This window comes from Gouania willdenowi, assembly GCF_900634775.1.
Source record: "Gouania willdenowi chromosome 24 unlocalized genomic scaffold, fGouWil2.1 scaffold_320_arrow_ctg1, whole genome shotgun sequence".
Lineage (NCBI taxonomy): Eukaryota > Metazoa > Chordata > Actinopteri > Blenniiformes > Gobiesocidae > Gouania > Gouania willdenowi.
In genome coordinates this window covers 814,794-832,962 of record NW_021144848.1, presented here as the reverse complement: position 1 = coordinate 832,962, position 18,169 = coordinate 814,794, and the positions used below count along the sequence as shown (strand labels likewise).

Genomic DNA, 18,169 nt, shown 5'->3' with positions numbered 1-18,169 from the left:
GCTGGTTTAGAACCAGAACAAAGAGGTCAGAACACATTAGTCCAGTTTTAAAGTCTTTACACTGGCTCCCAGTCAACCTCAGAATAGACTTTAAAGTTCTGCTGCTGGTGTATAAATGTGTGAATGGGTTTGGTCCAGAATACATCAGTGACATGTTAGTCAGGTATGAACCCAGCAGGTCGCTCAGATCTATGGACACAGGTCAGATAGTGGAGCCCAGAGCTCACAGTAAACATGGTGATGCTGCTTTTAGTTGTTATGCTGCCAAGAAGTGGAACAAACTGCAGCAGAGCTGAAGTCAGCATCACATGTGAACATTTTTAAATCAAAGTTAAAGGCTTTTTTTTTCTCTACTGTGTATGATTGAGAGAGAGATTTTAAATATGTTAAGGTTTCATTTATTCAGACAACTGTCCTTCAGGAAAATTACTTTGATCTCCTGACATGTTTGACTGTCAACTGCCAGTCTTCTTCAGGGACATCTGCTCATTACTTTCCTCGACTTCAGCTTACGAGTTCCGGCAAGTGTTTTTTGTCAGAAAACATATGAGGAGATTAAAGTAGATTTCCTGAAGAACAGTTGTCTGAATAAATGAAGATATTGATTTTATTGATTTTTAAACTGTTAAATGTAAACCACGCCTTTGGTATGAAATGCGCTATGCAAATACATTTGCCTTGCCTTACCTAAAATGATGCATGAATGTTTATTCCATTAACCATATTAGGCATATTTGGCATGATTTTGAGAAGTTTAATAATGATATGCAATCAGGAAAAACTGATTAAACAAAGCGTGTAGGCTGATGTGGAGACGACGCAGAAATGGGTACACGCTGAAACGGAATTGGGGAAACTTTAAAAAGGAAAATCGGAGGGTCAGCCCTAGTGGATTATGGGAAAACTTTCTGAGTTTGAGCTGCTAACGTTTAAGCAATGTGTTGTTTAAAGAGACACAAAGCTTTACAAAGAGAACGCAGGTAAAACAAAGTTACCACAAAGAAAAAAGCTCACACCGATCAGTCTGCAGCAGAAACGACATGAAACTAAACTTTCTCGCATCAAACAAACTAAGTATGGGATGCTAAAAAAGGACAGTGGTCATGAGTCAGCAAGAACAAAAAGTGAATTAAAGATGTGTGACTAACCAAATTTCTAAATTTATCCAATAAAGACCAGACTCAGAGTGAGGCTGATTCAAGCAAACACACACACTGTGAGGGAGGACTTTCACCCTGAAGTGGCAGGCCTCCTGGGGACACAGCACCCATCATTATAGATGATGTCATAGTGGGGTGGGAACAGTGAGGTAGATCCTTCAGACGCTTTGAAGAGAGCGGCTCACTATAAATGCTTGAATCCCGGCACCCCGGGAAGCAGCAGCCTTCCCAAAGACTAACGGATATACGGAAGCCTCCAGGGAAGCAGCTCTGTCCTCATCTCTGCTGGTTCACTGAAGCCGGAACCTTCCTGGTCAGTGCATGGACGGGTGGGGGGGTTAGAGCAGGACAGAATGTGTGCATGCTTTTTTATTCTGCCAGAGGAAGTCATCTTTTCTCACTGGTGTTTTGTTTGTTTTCTTTGCAGGTTTAGCTTCACAACATGGATCCGAGGGTGACCAGTGTCGTCCTCCTCCTCCTGGCCTTGGCTGAGGGAACCCCTGATAGGTACTACCACAACCAAAAATCCAGCAAATCTATCAAGGCTCAGCATCAGTACCCCGTCAAGAGTCAAGGTGAGTTCCCAATGTGTTGCCTGTGACTTGACACACACCTGTTGTTCACCAATCCAAGTCTTTGTGTGTTAAACAATTTTGCACAAAAGAGGAGTCTGTGTGGAGTAGAATTCAGTCGATAGATGGTATCATTGCACAGGGTTCCCACACTTTTTCACAATGATTTATCAAAACTATTCCAAAATAATTTACCAAATTTTTATCATTTTTCATGCCAGTATGCAGCACTTTCACTTTGAGATAACGCTTAACATCTTTGGGGTTTAATATATTTTAAACATTAAAATAAAATAAGCTGTATTTTCAAAACTTTTCCAAAACAGTTAAATTATTCCATGACTTTTAATTTTTTCAACTTCCATACCTGTTCCAGGAATTTCATGACCATGGGGGCTCATTTAAAAGGTTGGATAATGGTAAACGCAGTTCAGATAAAACACTAACATCTGCAGGTCGACGTGTTTCTCATATTTTGGATTTGTAAACAGTGAGCAAGGACTAGAATGTATTGGCAAAATGGGAAAAATCTGCAAATTAGCACAAAGTATCAATAACTGTGTGAAATGCTGGAGAATTTAGAGTTTGGAGCTCATATTGAATCACAAACAAAAACCAACACTAGTCTATCATGGTTTAGAAAACTCCAATCTCCCCAGTAGTTCATTGCCGCATTAAGACTACTTAAAAATGACTTTTTTCACACCTCTGTGTGTAATTCATGCAAACACAGAAACACTTCATTAGCAGAGAAGGCTTGTATGTATGCAAATCAGAGAAGAAGGCATGAATCTATGAGAAAAACCCAGAAATGAGCTTTAACACCATCCTTCATGCCCAAATTAAAACAATACGCCACATTCTCTGTGGTTTCAAAAGAGGCATAGATGTGGTTTGCCTCCACGTAAGCATTGAAGTCTACAATTAGTGCTCATACTTGTCAAATCTCTCAAACAGATGGTGGGAACCATGCTGCACACACCCTCACAAACAATCTTGTGGTAATAAAAAGTCCCAACAAAAGTCAGACACTGTCAATTTCAGAATTCACAGCCACGAGTCTGCACATCACAAGTGGAGCAAACACACCTAAAATAAAGTGTTTGTGTTCAGAGGCCTCATTTTGAGCTGCTCCAGCCAACCAAAACATCCACTTCTGCCACAAACATGTCCTGTGGGATCTAGGCAGTGCCCTCGTGTGGTTAGAAAATGACAGTTGTCTGAGAAAGCTCCATTCCATTTCTAACACTTGCAATAATTTGTTCGACTGGCAGCATAAACGATAAAAGAGAGTTATTGCTGCTTGTGCACTCTTTCAAACTTCATTCTTTGTGCTTAATAATATTTCATTGATACCTACAGGGTCAAAATCTGACCCCAGAGAAGTTTTGGCACATCTGAGGGCATGTGAAGAAAACTGAGGCCAAAGTTCAAATGTCTGACTGCTTGCTGCTAGCTTACTATAGCGTCAATAACAACCGCTCTACTTAAAAAGACTAAACCTAATGGGTTTTCCTATGACAATAATTGATACGCCTCAGTGACCATGGAAAAACTGTTTCTCAACATGCCTGGCCTTCAATGAATCAAATCCAACCCAAAAGAAAACAGACAACAACAGGGTGTCCATTTGTGGTTGGATGAGAGACAGCAGCGCTTAAAGAAACCAATGACATCATTCGCCACATCGATGCTCTCGTCTGACCTCTGTGCAATAGGGCAGGAAACGCATCAATATGGCGTTGACAACCTGCTAACCACTAACTACACACTCACCACCACGAGTCGTTCAGAAAATTAAAGGCTGCAGTAGAAAAAAAGGCAAACCAGGCGACAAAGGGCAGGAGCTGCTGTGCAGACGAGGAAATGAACTTACAGCAGAGCATCAGCCAACGTTTTAAAAAGCAACTCCACAATGACATCATCTATAGGCTCCAAATTTACTTTCAGTTTTTAATGGTAGAATATCAATTATTCAGATTTTTTAAGATCTTTGGCTGCTTTTTACCTAAAATTCTGACCAAAAAATGCAAATAGTGAGAAGGAAAAAAATATCCATTTGCCTGTTTATTGTGCAACATCTTTTCACAAATGTGTATTATGCAATGATACAATGTTGACCTTGGTGTTTTGTTTTACTCAGCTGTTGCAGGACATCCTGGTTCACCAGGTCCACCAGGTGAGCCAGGACCAATGGGACCACCTGGAGCACCAGGGGAAAGAGGCATAGGATACAGTGGACCACAAGGACCACCAGGACCCCCTGGACCCCCTGGCTACTCTCAAGCTGGCAAGCCTGGTACTCCAGGTGGCCCTGGTAAACCAGGCACCCCTGGCCATCCTGGTGAGAGAGGTGCACATGGCGCACCTGGAGCCATGGGTCCCAGAGGTGCTCCCGGTTCACCTGGCACCCCTGGACCTGCTGGACTTTCTGCTGCTGGAAAACCTGGACCGGCTGGATTCCCAGGCGCAATGGGGCAAAGAGGAGAGCCTGGTTTGAAGGGACATCCAGGTATTCCTGGTCTTCCTGGTGCCAAAGGAGAGAGAGGTATTGGAGTTCCAGGTTCTCAGGGGGCACCAGGTCCAATGGGGCCAATGGGTTCTACTGGTATGCCAGGCAAATCTGCAACTGGTAAGCCTGGTCCCACAGGTTATCCTGGAGAGCCTGGCAAGTCTGGCACACCAGGAAGAGATGGTTCTCCTGGATCAATGGGTCCACAAGGACCAAAGGGTCATACTGGGGCTCCTGGCATAGGTGCACCAGGAAAACCAGGTCAAAATGGGGCCCCAGGTATTCCTGGGCCTATGGGGTCTAAAGGTCCACAGGGTCATGCTGGTCAGCCAGGCTCTCCAGGCATGCCAGGTGCTGGCAAACCAGGTGAACCTGGAATACCAGGTAATAGAGGAAGCCCAGGAACCCCAGGAACTACTGGTCAGAAAGGTGAGCCAGGTCCAACTGGATATACTGGTATGCAAGGTGCCACTGGTCCCATTGGCCCACCTGGTCCACAAGGAGGAAGAGGTTTTCAGGGTGAGCCTGGCCAAGCAGGACCAAAGGGTGATAATGGTATGATGGGTGCACCTGGCCCAAGAGGAACCAAAGGTGAACAAGGAGCTCAAGGTTTCTCTGGAAAACCAGGAATGCCCGGAGCAGTTGGTCCACAAGGAGCTACAGGTCATACTGGCCCCCAGGGTCAAAAGGGTTCACAAGGTCATGCTGGATCCCCCGGGCAGCCCGGAGCAAATGGTGCCCCAGGAATAAAAGGGCACTCAGGACTTCCAGGAAGTTCAGGAAAACCTGGTGAAAATGGAAGGCCAGGACCAACGGGTCCAGTTGGACCACAGGGTCCTGCTGGACCCCAAGGAGTTAAAGGTCATCCAGGTAATCCAGGCCCACCAGGCCCTGCTGGCATGACTGCTAAAGGGTACTCTGGTCCTCAAGGTCCTCCTGGAACCCCAGGTCCCAGAGGTCAAGATGGACTTCCAGGCCCCTCTGGCCCTCGTGGTCCACCTGGACCACCTGGGGAGGTGGTCTATCACCATGAGAAGAGCATGCCAATCAAGTCCCATGAGGTTGTGATGTCTCATGAAATGGGAAAGCCTCAAATGTCGGCCTTCAGTGCAGTGCTGACCCAAGCATATCCGCCAGCTGCAACACCCATTGTATTCAACCAAGAGTTGTACAATGGAGAACACCACTACGACTCCCACAGTGGTGTGTTCACCTGCCAGGTCCCAGGCCTCTACTACTTCAGCTATCATATGCATGTTAATGGTGCAAATGCATTGGTGGCACTGTACAAAAACGAAGAGCCGGTTGTTTTCACCTACGATGAATACAACAAAGGTTTTCTGGATCAAATGTCAGCCAGTGCTGTTCTCATGCTGCATGGAGGCGACAGAGTCTATGTTCAGGTCCCTGATGAGGACAGTAATGGTATATTTGCTGCAGATAATGTTCACTGCTCTTTCTCTGGGTTCCTGATTGCCTCAACGTGAGTTCAACAAATCTTAATCAGACCTTAAAACCATATTAAACATTGTAATAACTCACAAAACAGATCAATTGTAATGGTTGGAAATAAATTTGAAAAAATATAAAAGAGCAGTATTAGCTGTATTCTGGTTTTCAGGGCAATTCCCCTTAATTATGAAAATTCCTATTGTCAAGTGATACATTGTTTCAGTTTATGCCTCGGTAACTTTATACAAACTATGGTGCTCAGCAAAGGTCCTGTAACATTTACAGCACATATTTCTGTCTTTGTGTTTTCAATGACTTGTTCCTTTAGTATACAGAACACACTAAACTGTTGTGGTAATGTTTGAGATCAGCACTGTGACCATGGGAATATCATAATGCACTCAAACTGTAGGACTTCTGTACCACTCACTGAGCTAAACACAGAATAAAAGTTTGTCTTTGAAAACCAAAATGCCCTCTGATTGATATGTTCCCATGTGATTTGTATTACATCAAAACCATACCTTTAAATGCAGACGTGTTGTAATTGTGGTCAATAGCAGCCACCATGTCTTTCCAAAAATCCGAATTCACTTCTTTTCCTTGCTGTAAAAAAGAAACCCAGACACATAAGAATGTTAACATGTTTGTTATTTTACTTTGAAACTACCTCATCACACACCTTGTGTAACATATCCACGACTCGTCCACAGAGGAGTGCTCCAGGTAGGTCAAAGTAGTTGTCGTAAAAATAATATTTAGCTGCCAAAACAAAAACAAAGAACAACAGCAATAAGTAAGAACTTGATGACAGTATAGTTTCCTCAGGTGAGGTCATACCTGATCTTGTAAAAGAGCTATTGAGACTGTTGAAGTGCTTCCACTCTCTTTGAGGGCCATAGTGCTTGATAATTTCTTCTGTGCTGAGGTCTTTAGTCCCATGAGTCGCTCTAGTGGAGCAGGAAGTAAACGTGACACATGTATAATCTCACCTCAAAGGATGACAAATAAGAGCTTTATTAAAGTAAGAAAGTACCGCAGAACTGTCCCATCTTCAGAGAGCTTCACAAGGTTTCCTTCCTCCAGATCCACCACCAGACCTTTAAAACTGGACCCACAGACAGAGCCTCACAGACACCAGTCCATCTTTTGAAAACCACATTCTACACCAGGGCTCACCAACCTTTCTGAAACTGGGAGGTACTACACAGGTACTGAATAGTCCAAAGGGCTACCAGTTAGAAAAGCACTTATTAAATACTAAATGTTCATGGTTTCATTTTAATTTGAAGGTAAGATAATAAAGAAGGCTAGCAGTCACTAAAAAGGTAGGAAATGTTTAAGTTTCAACATGCAATACTTTATTTTTCCTAATTTATGCAATTGTTTCATTTTCATTACATTTCATAGAAAATTATCATCTTCCCATTTTACGAGCTACTAACATGGAATAAAAAAAAAAAATAAACACCAACACAGGATAATAGTGGAAAAAACTAAATACTAACATGGAATAATAGTGAAAAACAAATACCAAGATTTAAAAAAAAAAAAAAAAAAACATTGAATTTTATATAACGGTGGTGGTAAGCTACTATTGTAGCCACAGCTGCCCTGGGGCAGACTGACAGAAGCGAGGCTGCCTCCGACCACCACCAACACTCACTCACACACACACCACATTCATACTAGGCAATGTGGGATTCAATCACCCAACCCTTCAGATATTGGACGACCCACTCTACCACTGAGTCTGAATGTTAAATCTAAATGTTAAATCTAAATGTTCAATGTTAAATCTAAATGTTAAATCTAAAAGTTAAATGTTAATGTAACATGTTAATGAAAAATAGCATCATACTGGACCTTTAACATTTAGCATTTAGATTTAACATTTATATGTAAATGTAACATTTATATTTAAATGTAACATTTAGAGTAACATATATATTTAAATAATAACAATGGCTTGAATTTATGTAACGCTTTTTTCAAGGAGACTCGAAGCGCATACAGAAATAATTATTAATTCAGTACAGTAACTCATATCAGTCAAACTGATGGTGGTAAGCTACAATGTAGCCACAGCTGCCCTGGGGCAAACTGACAGAAGTGTGGCTGCATTTTGCGCCTACAGCCCCTTTGACCACCACCAACATTCATGCACAATTCATACCCATTCATACGAGGCAATGTGGGTAAGGTGCTTTGCCCAAGGACACAACGACAATGACTTGGATAGAGCGGGATTCAAACCCCAACCCTTCGGTTACTGGACATCCCACTGAGCCACGGTCGCCCCATATAATAAATATAACATTTAGATTTAACATTTATATTTAAATGTAACATTTAAATTCAACACTTAGATTTAAATATAACATTTAAATGTAACATTTAGGTTTAACATTTGTATTTAAATGTAACATTTAGATTTAACATTCATTGCTGTATATCTGGTCAAAAGTAACATAAACAATTCACATACATTTTTTAAACATGGTCTGTTGCTAAATGTTGCAAAAAGTTGCTGTTTGTTTTAGCGTGCACACAAGCAGCTGCAGACTTTGATTGGTGAGATGTTGTCCTGGGAAGGTTTAGATGTTCATGGATTTGACTTTTCTGATGTTTCCTGTTGGTCCTGTGAGGTTTTCTGATTTGTTCTTGTATTTTGGTTCTTGCTTCCTATGTTTCATGTTGCACTGCCGTTTCCCTGTCTGTAAAACTTCTATAAAGAAACCTAACCTAATATTAGAGGTGTAAAGAGTACTGGTATATTCTACTCAAGTAGAAGTACTGTTACTTGATTAAAATTCTACTCAAGTACCAGTAAGTCATACATTAAATACTCAAGTACAAGTAAAAAGTTGACTCAGTTAAATAATACTCAAATTACTAGTTACTTTCACCCTCCATGTTTATTGTTGGTAATAAATCTTGGTACGGTTCCCTTACATAGAGTAAACATCTCATGTAGAAACTTAAAAAGGAAGAGACACAATCTACCACAATTGGAACTTAATTTATTTTCCACAAAAGCATCTGTAATAATTAGAATCAGAAATACTCTATTTATCCCAGGGTGAAATTACTTTTGTTACAGAGAAATATTATAAATAAAAAGAGTAAACAAGAAAGAAAGAAAGAAAGAAAGAAAGAAAGAAAGAAAGAAAGAAAGAAAGAAAGAAAGAATGAAAGAATGAAAGAATGAATGAATGAATGAATGAATTAAAAGACTGTTAATTAAATAAGGAATAAATACAAAAATAAGGATAAAAAATAAAATGAATTTTTTTTTTTTTAAAATAAAAAAACACCAATGAAATTTAATTTAAAATAAAAACAATTATGCAGCTGAAATAACCTCCATTTAATGCAGCTTTGGCACCGTACGTTAAGTTTAATCTGATTGGTCGGCTATGATGCATTCGATTGCTGTCTGGATATTTCATTTTTTATAGTTTCATAATGTCTGTTAATCATTTTAAAACAAAAAAAGCAACTTAGTTACAGTAACGTAGGGTACTTGTAATCCATTACTTTCACCTCTGCCGAATATTGTAATTTAAACAAATGTCAAAATGTTGTTATTCATACACCTCTCCAAAAAATTTTAATAATGCATCCTGCTTGTGTGTGTTGTGCATGTGTGTGTGTAAATATTGATTTCTGTTGGATGTGGGTTGGTTGGTGGCTTACTAAAAGCTGACAGTGGAACAGTCATGTGCCCCATCAAGATCGAATCACTTGTCTTGAATTCAGTAAATGCCAAATACTTTATCACTGTACTTAAGTAGTTTTTTCTGGTATCTGTACTTTACTTGAGTATTTCTTTTTTTTGCCCTTTTTTTGCCTTTTTACTTTTACTCCTTACATTTTTAAACAAATATCTGTACTTTCTACTTCTTATGCTGCGTTCACACCAAATGCGTCTTCTGCGGCACCGGACGCATCTTCCGCACGAAACGTTTCGCAGGAAACTTTCCACATGTGTCGCAGGATCAAAAAATGTCCCAATTCGCTTTATATGCGTGTCTGGAGCGAAGCCCCGCCCACCAGCGACACATCCAACCCGGTGAGTTTCACTGTCTGCTGAAGCGACGAGAAGCTGTGCTCCTTTTTCTCCTCTCATAAACATAAACCACCAGTGAAAAAAGCCGGTGGGATTAGCGGCTAATGCTATCCTAGCTCAGTGCTACAGAGAGAACTTTTACCTGCTACTACCACCTCCTCACTGATTCTCCTCCACACTTAATCCTTCCTAGTCTGGTCCTGGTTATAAAGGCCATGTCATACAGCTCCAGGTGGTCACACACAGCTTCTACTCCATGGTTGAATGGGTGAACAGACTGGTGTCCATGTTGACGGCCTGACGTCATTATCAACAAAGATTCTGATTGGCTTTCATCATGCGAAACGGTCGCAGGAGTTCATATTTTCAACTCTTGCGAATATGCGGCTATGTGTAAAATCAGAAGCGCGCTCGCACGGGCGGCTCGAACCGCACGCAGCACAGGAAAGATTTCGCATCTGGGACACAATTATCCATTGACTTTGTGTGTAATCTGGAAGTACGGACATTTCATGACGCATGCGGTGTGAACGCAGCATAACATTTTAAAAATGAGCTTGTTACTTTTAAGACCTTCGACGATGACGCCATGTCGTAAAAAGACGCAAACCAAGCTAAGACTCATTTTCAGACCAAAAAGGCCAACATCGGTTAGACGTTACAAAGTGCCATGGTCAAATCGTAATATTTTTAAAAATTCCTTTATCCCTAAAGCAAGTGGGGTACTGAACACCATGTCCTGTTGATGTGTTGTATACTGCCACTGCTGTCCTGCCTTCTTGCCCTGAAGATGTCTGTGTGTAAGTGTTGTTGTTGTTGCTGTCATTGTTGTTATGCTGTTCTGCTTGTTGTTTTTATATGAGACCAAAGATAAATTTCCACACTGTGGACAATAAATGAATTAACTAACTAACATCTCTATTCCAGAAACCTGGAAAACTTGATTCTCTTGAGGCTAAATAAAAAAAATGTTGGTAGTTTGAGCTTTTTTTCTGGCAGACAGAAGTTCTATTCAAGTTCTTAATACTTCCAGTGACCAATCACTGTTCTTCATGATGATTGGCTGAGAGATAACAGGAAGTGTTGCTGACAACTCACCAGAAGTCCCAGGTAGCAGGCGTGAGGTTCAGCAGGTCTTTGTCATACCCTTTATGTTCCACCAGGAACCTGGCAAAGCTCTCATAGATCAGCTGTGGACATGAAGAGCAGGAAATAAGCACAACCATCACATGACAACATGGCTGCACAGATAGAGCTCATATTATTGTTCAAAATTAGCACATAAGAAGCACGTGTTCATAGAAAAGCAGCTGCAGGAGTTCATGTGACATCAGACACATGTACAAGCACAGAAATGTGCTAAAGAATGTGCAAGGAAAATCCTTCTCTGACCTTTTATAGTATGGTAGTAGGGCTGGGCAGTATATCGAGAGTCAAGATATATTGAGTTTTCTATTTTGGCGAAATAGAAAATTACCATATTGCCTATATCGATAGATACGTATGTTTTCTTTATAGCTCTCCTAAGCCCCAAACACTTTTCACCGAAAATCACATACCCATAACAAATAACGTGTGAGTCTGCTTCTACATGACCTACATGGCTATTTTTTATTCAGATTGAAGTAGGACCCTTAATGGTTACAGATGATGTGAAATTTTGGAAATATATGATACTGAGTGACAATAAATCATGTTTTAAATACAGAAATCTGTACAAATACAAAGCCAATTATCAATATCTGTAAAAGCAGAAATAATTGAACTAATGTATGGACATCAACTGCAGCAAGTTTGGTGGTAATAATAAACATTAGGCCAAAGATACATGTTTTTGTACAAAAAAGTTCAGGCGGAAGCCCACTTTGCCACAACTGTGCCAAAGTTTTTCCACAAGTGTGTAACTGTAAATATGTCAGTCAAATTGATTCCAACCACTAGTGGTTTCAAATGCATTTTGGCTTGAAATAATCATACTTTATCCATTTTAACTCAGGTCTCTGCGGTGCCATGCGCTGTAGTTCCACTCTTTGGTGGCGTTATGCATGTGTCTAGTTCAGTATTGCTTTGACCAATCAGAATGCTTGACACAGCGATGCAAAGCAGAGATCCTGTAGAAATTGGTGATAAACACTATGGGGTGGTTTTGGTATGAAAATAATCGACCTTTATATCAGTGGATTCAGCTCGGCTCGTAGTTTCACGTAGGCTCTTGTTATAGAGCTCTGTGTTTATTTTGTGACTCACCGCAGTGGAAAAAGGCTGAGCTGGCCGAGTTGTCGACTTTTCCCTATTTTGAACATAATGGCCTGATGTGTGTGCTGTGGTTTTTTGTTCAGAATGTGGGTTGGCTACAGTTTTAGCTGTGTTTCTTAAGATTATGGAGAGATATAGAATGTGTGATTTCATTCATTCAAATATTAGGCTCCGACGCGAGTGGCTGCGTATCCGGTAGCTCCATCCCTGCAGTACTCGTTTTAGAATTTTATTTTATCGGCTTTGTGCCAACTTTAATCCTTTGTAGTACAATTACTTTATATATCCTATGGATTCTTCTTCTTTTCGGAAAAATAGCAGCGGAAAACTCATTCATTCAAGGGAGAAGCTGCTCTCACTCCAGAAGTACAAGCCCTCTGTTCCGGTGATAGTTATGGGGAACGTCAACTGTTTAACCAACAAGACAGATGAGCTGGCTGCCCTTGTGATGAATGACCAGACACTTAGAGAGTGCACTCACAGAAACCTGTCAAACACAAAACACCCGAGACTCTAACATGGATCTACAGGGCTTCACAACAGTGAGAGCGGACAGAGACACTAAACGCAGTGGTAAACGGAAAGGAGGAGGAACACCAGGGACATGTTACGGTGAAGTAGGCAACGTGCAGCAAGGACATTGAGTTGCTGGCGGTAGGTCTCCGACCATACTACATGCCGGGGGAGTTCTCCCACGCTATTGTTGTCTGTGTTTACATCCCCCGCGAGCGACCACGTGTGACGTCATCGCGAGATTACAAACACGGCACCCTTATGCATTCATTGCCATCTCAGGGGACTTTAATCATGTTACATTGGACTCAACACTACTGGACTTTCACCAGTTTGTAAGCTGTCCCACCAGGAAGAACAGGGCAATAGAACTCCTGTGTGCAAATGTGAAGGACGCTTATGGCGCGTTCACACCAAATGCATCGACAGCGGCAGGTTTACATAGACAATATATGGTGGACGCGCTAGAACAATGAGAAGAAGAAGAAAAAAAAACACTAAACGGAGGCGAAGACAGATGGAGAGGTGCTCTTCTGCTGGAATAGAGCGCCTGTAGTTGGGGTCCTGGTAGGAGATGCGAGCGCAGATGCCGGTCAGCAGGTCGTCAAACTGGGCACGGGAGAGACAGAAGTATCGCTGAAAGAGACTCTCATCCAAGCGTAGCTCTGGTGAATCCAGAAACAGCGCCAAGGAGCAAATAAAGCCAAGTCACTCTCTGGATAATGTAGAGCCGATGAACGGGAGTCAGAGGCGGCGTGTTCAGCAAGGAACTCCAAACTTTATTCTCCATTCACCCACATTTCTCTATAGCCCACTGACATCACAGTGCACACACTCAGTCACACCAAAATACATCCGACCTGAAACACCACCTTCTCAACACAATAATGTTCCACCACTTCACAGTCACTGGGTGAATTATGAAAGTAACTGATTGCCACATACCATTGTATGAACACCACCGGCAACAGAGAAACAGCTCACCTCGACGTGCGTACCGAGCATCTTCGACACTGGTGACAAACATCTGTATTCAATGAGCACAAGCGTTCAACAACGCGCGTGAGGCACAATTTTGACGCCCGAAACGCGTTTGGTGTGAACGTACCATTACACTGCCACCCCCTACCACCTTTGGCAAAGTCTGATCACAACCTGGTCCTTCTCAAGCCACAGTACAAGCCAAAGATCCAGAGACAACCAGTAACCACACACACCTTCATAAAATGGTCTCCTGAGGCAGAAGAGGCTCTCAGACTGTTTTGAGTCCACTGGCTGGAGTGCCAGACACATGGTGAGATTATTGACGGGGTCACACACTGCACAACTGACTAAATGAACTTCTGTATGGATATTGAGGTTCCTATAAAAATTGTGTGCTGCTTCTCAAACAACAAGCCCTGAATTACCAGTAACGTCAAGGACATTCTTAACAGGAAGAAGAGGGTATTCAAGGAGGGAGACCAGGCAGGGATGAAGCGCGTGCAGGGGGAACTCAAGGTCCAACTCCGAGAGGCAAAGGAGGAGTACAAACGGAAGGTAGAGTAGAAGCTGCAGAACAACAACATGAGGGAGGTCTGGGAGGGCATGAAAACCATCACAGGCTGTAAGAAGAACAACAGCAACAAAGAAGACAGGGACCTGGCGGGTCTGTTGGGGTTAAAGAGGTTATTTTGCATTAAAATACTCGTTTTAGGAGTCGCTGCTTTCGCTACTTCTCAGAACAGCATGAAAAGCACAGTTAGATCTTACTGAACTTCCCCTAAACAAGCCACACTACAGAACTCACACACACACGTGCTGTCCCTTAGAGTGAATAAAGCCAAATTTGGCACATTTTGTGCAACTGTTTGTTAATAAATGAGCCTGTGTGACATTTTACATCAACAAACTTAACCCTGAATTGTTTTTCTGGTCAGATTTTATTTGAATTAAAAATATTTAGATTTATATTGTATATCTCCATTTTGAGAAAAAGCATTAAGATATGAGTTTTGGTCCATGTTATCCAGCCCTATGCGAGAAGGGGACACTTAGGGTTCAGTTTGTTGTCCAAGGACACTTTCTGATTCTGATTTTTTCCACTTTAAAGTCATTTTCAGCACTTATAAACCCTTTCCACTACTCTACCACCTAATGTCACATATCGTGACTAATTATTGTCACTTTTAACCTCTTTTAACCATATTTCATTATTACTTTTTACCATTTTAACCACATTCACAATTTGTCATCACTATTATTTGCCAATTTACACTAATTGCTCCAATATTGACACTTTGATCCCATTTCACCACTTTTTCTGTCTGTTTTTGGCCATCTCTAATTTTCAACTTTTAACAAATTTCTGTGGTTTTTAAAATCCAATTTCACCTCTTTTCTACCATTTTTGGTCACTTTTAACCCATTTTATCTCTGATTAAAACCAGGATTACCATTGCTACGGTGAAATTTACGGTTACCTCGTCTTTGACTTGAAAACACACTCTGTGGTGATAAATGATGAAGACCAGACAGGAGAGATGATGAAGTAATAAAAAATGATTTAATCTAAACTAAATAAAAAGGTACAAAGCGGGATAGACAAAGAAGTGGTCTCCTCTGGCCAGAGGAGAGACGCGAAGAAGAAGGGCCCAAAAGTTCCTTTCACACACATTTATACCCCACTGTCCCACCTCCCCCCTTCCACAGACAACAAAGAAGAGACCAGGGGGGGAAGGTCAGTCTGCCGGAGGTGACACCTCCGATGTCGGGGTGGGTTTGGACGTGCTCTGGCCTTGGAGATTAAACTGAGGCCAACTGACATTCCTTTAGAGAAGCTGTATCATGGGAGTATGGGTCCACTGACTTTGCAGGAAGAGGAAAAGACATCACACAGGAGTGGAAAGTTACAAATTGGGGTATTAAGTTGAATGAGATCAAAAAGCAAATATATGAGTATACATAATTAATCAATTTTGCCACCACACCATCTTTAAGATGACTATAATAATAGTAAACGTTCCTGGATAACCAGTGGATATTATTCAGATGAATAAATAAATGTGGTTATCACAGATTCATAGAACAATGGAGCATCATTTTGCTGACTTTATGGATGGACCCCAAAAATCTCTCCCCTTTATTCCTCCTTATAGATGGTCCTGTCTCCACATGACTGTTCTTCAATGTTCATGTCTGTGCTCAACCACCTTCAGCTACAGTGGGGGTCCCCGCTCTCTAGGACCTTTATTTTGGGGGTCGTGGGCTGAAAAGGTTGAGAACCACTGCTTTAATGTACACATGAGTTAAACATTTTATTTGATATTGTGAATTATTGGAACGTCAGTGCTAAATATGTATTTTATATCTTTAGATTGATTCATTCTTCTTTTCACTGAGGTCAGTAACACAATCAGAGCCAGAAATTCAATGCTACTAATAATATATTTCAGTGTTTTTGATTTTCCAGCTTTAGTTTTTCATCACAGAGGAATAAACTGATCACATGGGGAGTTTTTTTTTCTCCTAAATGTAAACTTTGATCTTAGTGAAACGTCACTTCCTGTCTGTGACGCTGTGAGCTTCTCACATCGTGACCTCCAGTGATTCAGACACAGCAACATCTACACACATGTACACACATGTACAACACTTCAACACACAGGTACACACATGTACACGACACACATGTAAACAGCTGCACAAACGTACACACATCTACACACACATGTACAGACATCTACAAACACATTTCCACAAATCTACACGAAGTACACACATTCACACACCTACACACATCTACATATACTTACACACATCTACACACAGGTACACACACATCTACACACAAGCACACACACAAACATACATCTACACACATGTCTACACACGTACACACATCTGCACAAATGTACAAACACATCTACACAAATCTACAGACATTCACACACATGTACACACATCTCCACACACGTCAACATATACTTACACACATCTACACACTGGTACATACAAACACATATATTTACACATGTCTACACACAGGTAGACACATCTACATACATTTACACATCTCCACACACACACACATCTACATATACTTACACACATCTACACACCTCTACACACAGGCACACACACATCTACATATACTTACACACATCTACACACACAAACACATCTACATACATTTACACATCTCCACACGCACACACATCTACATATACTTACACACAGGCACACACATCTACATACATTTACATCTCCACACACACACACATCTACATATACTTACACACATCTACACACAAACACACATCTACATACATTTACACACGTCTACACACAGGTACACACATCTCCACACAGTTACACATCTCCACACAGTTACACATCTCCACACACAAACACACATTAACATACATTTGCACACGTCTACACACAGGTACACACATCTACATACATTTACACATCTCCACACTCACACACACATCTACATATACTTACACACATCTACACACACAAACACACATTTGCACACGTCTACACACAGGTACACACATCTGCACAAATGTACACACATCTGCACACACGTTTACACACATACCTGCACACATGTACACACATAAACACACATGTACACAGTGTGTACACAGTGTGTATATGTCATTGGTTTACATGTGTGTGTACTACACACACATGTAAACCAATGACAGTGTGTGAACGTACATCAGTGACTGAGTCACCCAGTGACTGCAGCACCGTGCTGGTGGGTGTGGGGTGGGGGTGTTACAGTGATGACACTCACCCTGGAGGTCTCCTTTAGATGGTAGCGGCACAGCGTGTGGTCCAGGTCGAAGCCGATCACATCGCAGTCCGACAAGCTGAAGTAGTCCGTCATTGTTAGCTTAGCCCCCCTCCCTGGCCTCTGTAGCAGCGGTCTATGGAGGCTTCGTCCCTCCCCAGGTGATGTTCACCGACCACTTACCGCCGCTCAGCTTCACCTCCCCTCCTCCCCCCTCCCGGAGCGAGGCAGTGACGCTGCTGCTGCGGAGCGTCACTGCTTCCGGGTGTGTGACGTCACACGACCAATAGAGGCGCACACTCAGATCAGAATCATTAGACTTTATTATTTAAAAGCTTTTTAAAGGTTTTTCGGTTTTTATGACTTGATGTGATTGAAAAAATAAATATTATTTTCTGTTTTTATGGTTAATGTTTTTCGTTTTTTCTAAAAGTTTTTATAGAAAATTCAGGAAAAACGAAAAATATTTCCCATAAAATGTATCTCATTAATTCAGAAAAAACTATTAAAAAAAACAGGGCAATTTTTTTTTTTCTATTATATTCTTTTTATCTCAACAATTCAGAAAAAAACCCACACTTTGTTGTCTTCAGTGAATGCAAAAAGCTTCTGTACGGTTATTTTATAACGCACAATATTTTAAGCAATTGGGTAGATTAGAATGAATAATGGGCTGGAATTAAAATGTTTCTAAATTGTCAGTTAAATTATCAACATTTTACCAATAAGCTCTGCTATCTTAGAAACTATGCTATTGTCATTATTTTTTTTCCTCATAGTGATATAATTTGGAATAATGGTAACATTACTGTATCTGATAGATTTGTTTGAGGAGAATTGATGTAT

General features: G+C 41.2%; 2 protein-coding genes across 2 annotated transcripts in view; one reads left to right on the top strand and one right to left on the bottom strand.

Annotated features, from left to right (window-relative positions):
• nt5dc1 (5'-nucleotidase domain containing 1) overlaps nucleotides 1–17,548 on the bottom strand; it is a 75,221-nt gene extending 57,673 nt beyond the window's left edge. The window contains exons 1-6 of the mRNA XM_028440446.1: nucleotides 17,327–17,548; nucleotides 10,867–10,958; nucleotides 6,733–6,804; nucleotides 6,537–6,646; nucleotides 6,379–6,458; nucleotides 6,221–6,302 (exon numbers count right to left, since the gene is read on the bottom strand). Of these exons, the coding sequence (XP_028296247.1) occupies nucleotides 6,221–6,302; nucleotides 6,379–6,458; nucleotides 6,537–6,646; nucleotides 6,733–6,804; nucleotides 10,867–10,958; nucleotides 17,327–17,419 (529 nt within the window). The 5' untranslated portion in view covers nucleotides 17,420–17,548. The remainder of the gene's footprint in view (nucleotides 1–6,220; nucleotides 6,303–6,378; nucleotides 6,459–6,536; nucleotides 6,647–6,732; nucleotides 6,805–10,866; nucleotides 10,959–17,326) is intronic.
• On the top strand, nucleotides 1,343–6,117 carry col10a1b (collagen, type X, alpha 1b). Its single transcript, XM_028440445.1, has 3 exons — nucleotides 1,343–1,473; nucleotides 1,588–1,735; nucleotides 3,876–6,117. Exons 2-3 carry the CDS (start codon nucleotides 1,603–1,605, stop codon nucleotides 5,729–5,731), a joined length of 1,989 nt encoding a protein of 662 aa, XP_028296246.1. The 5' UTR covers nucleotides 1,343–1,473; nucleotides 1,588–1,602; the 3' UTR covers nucleotides 5,732–6,117.
• Nucleotides 17,549–18,169: the final 621 nt, after the last annotated feature.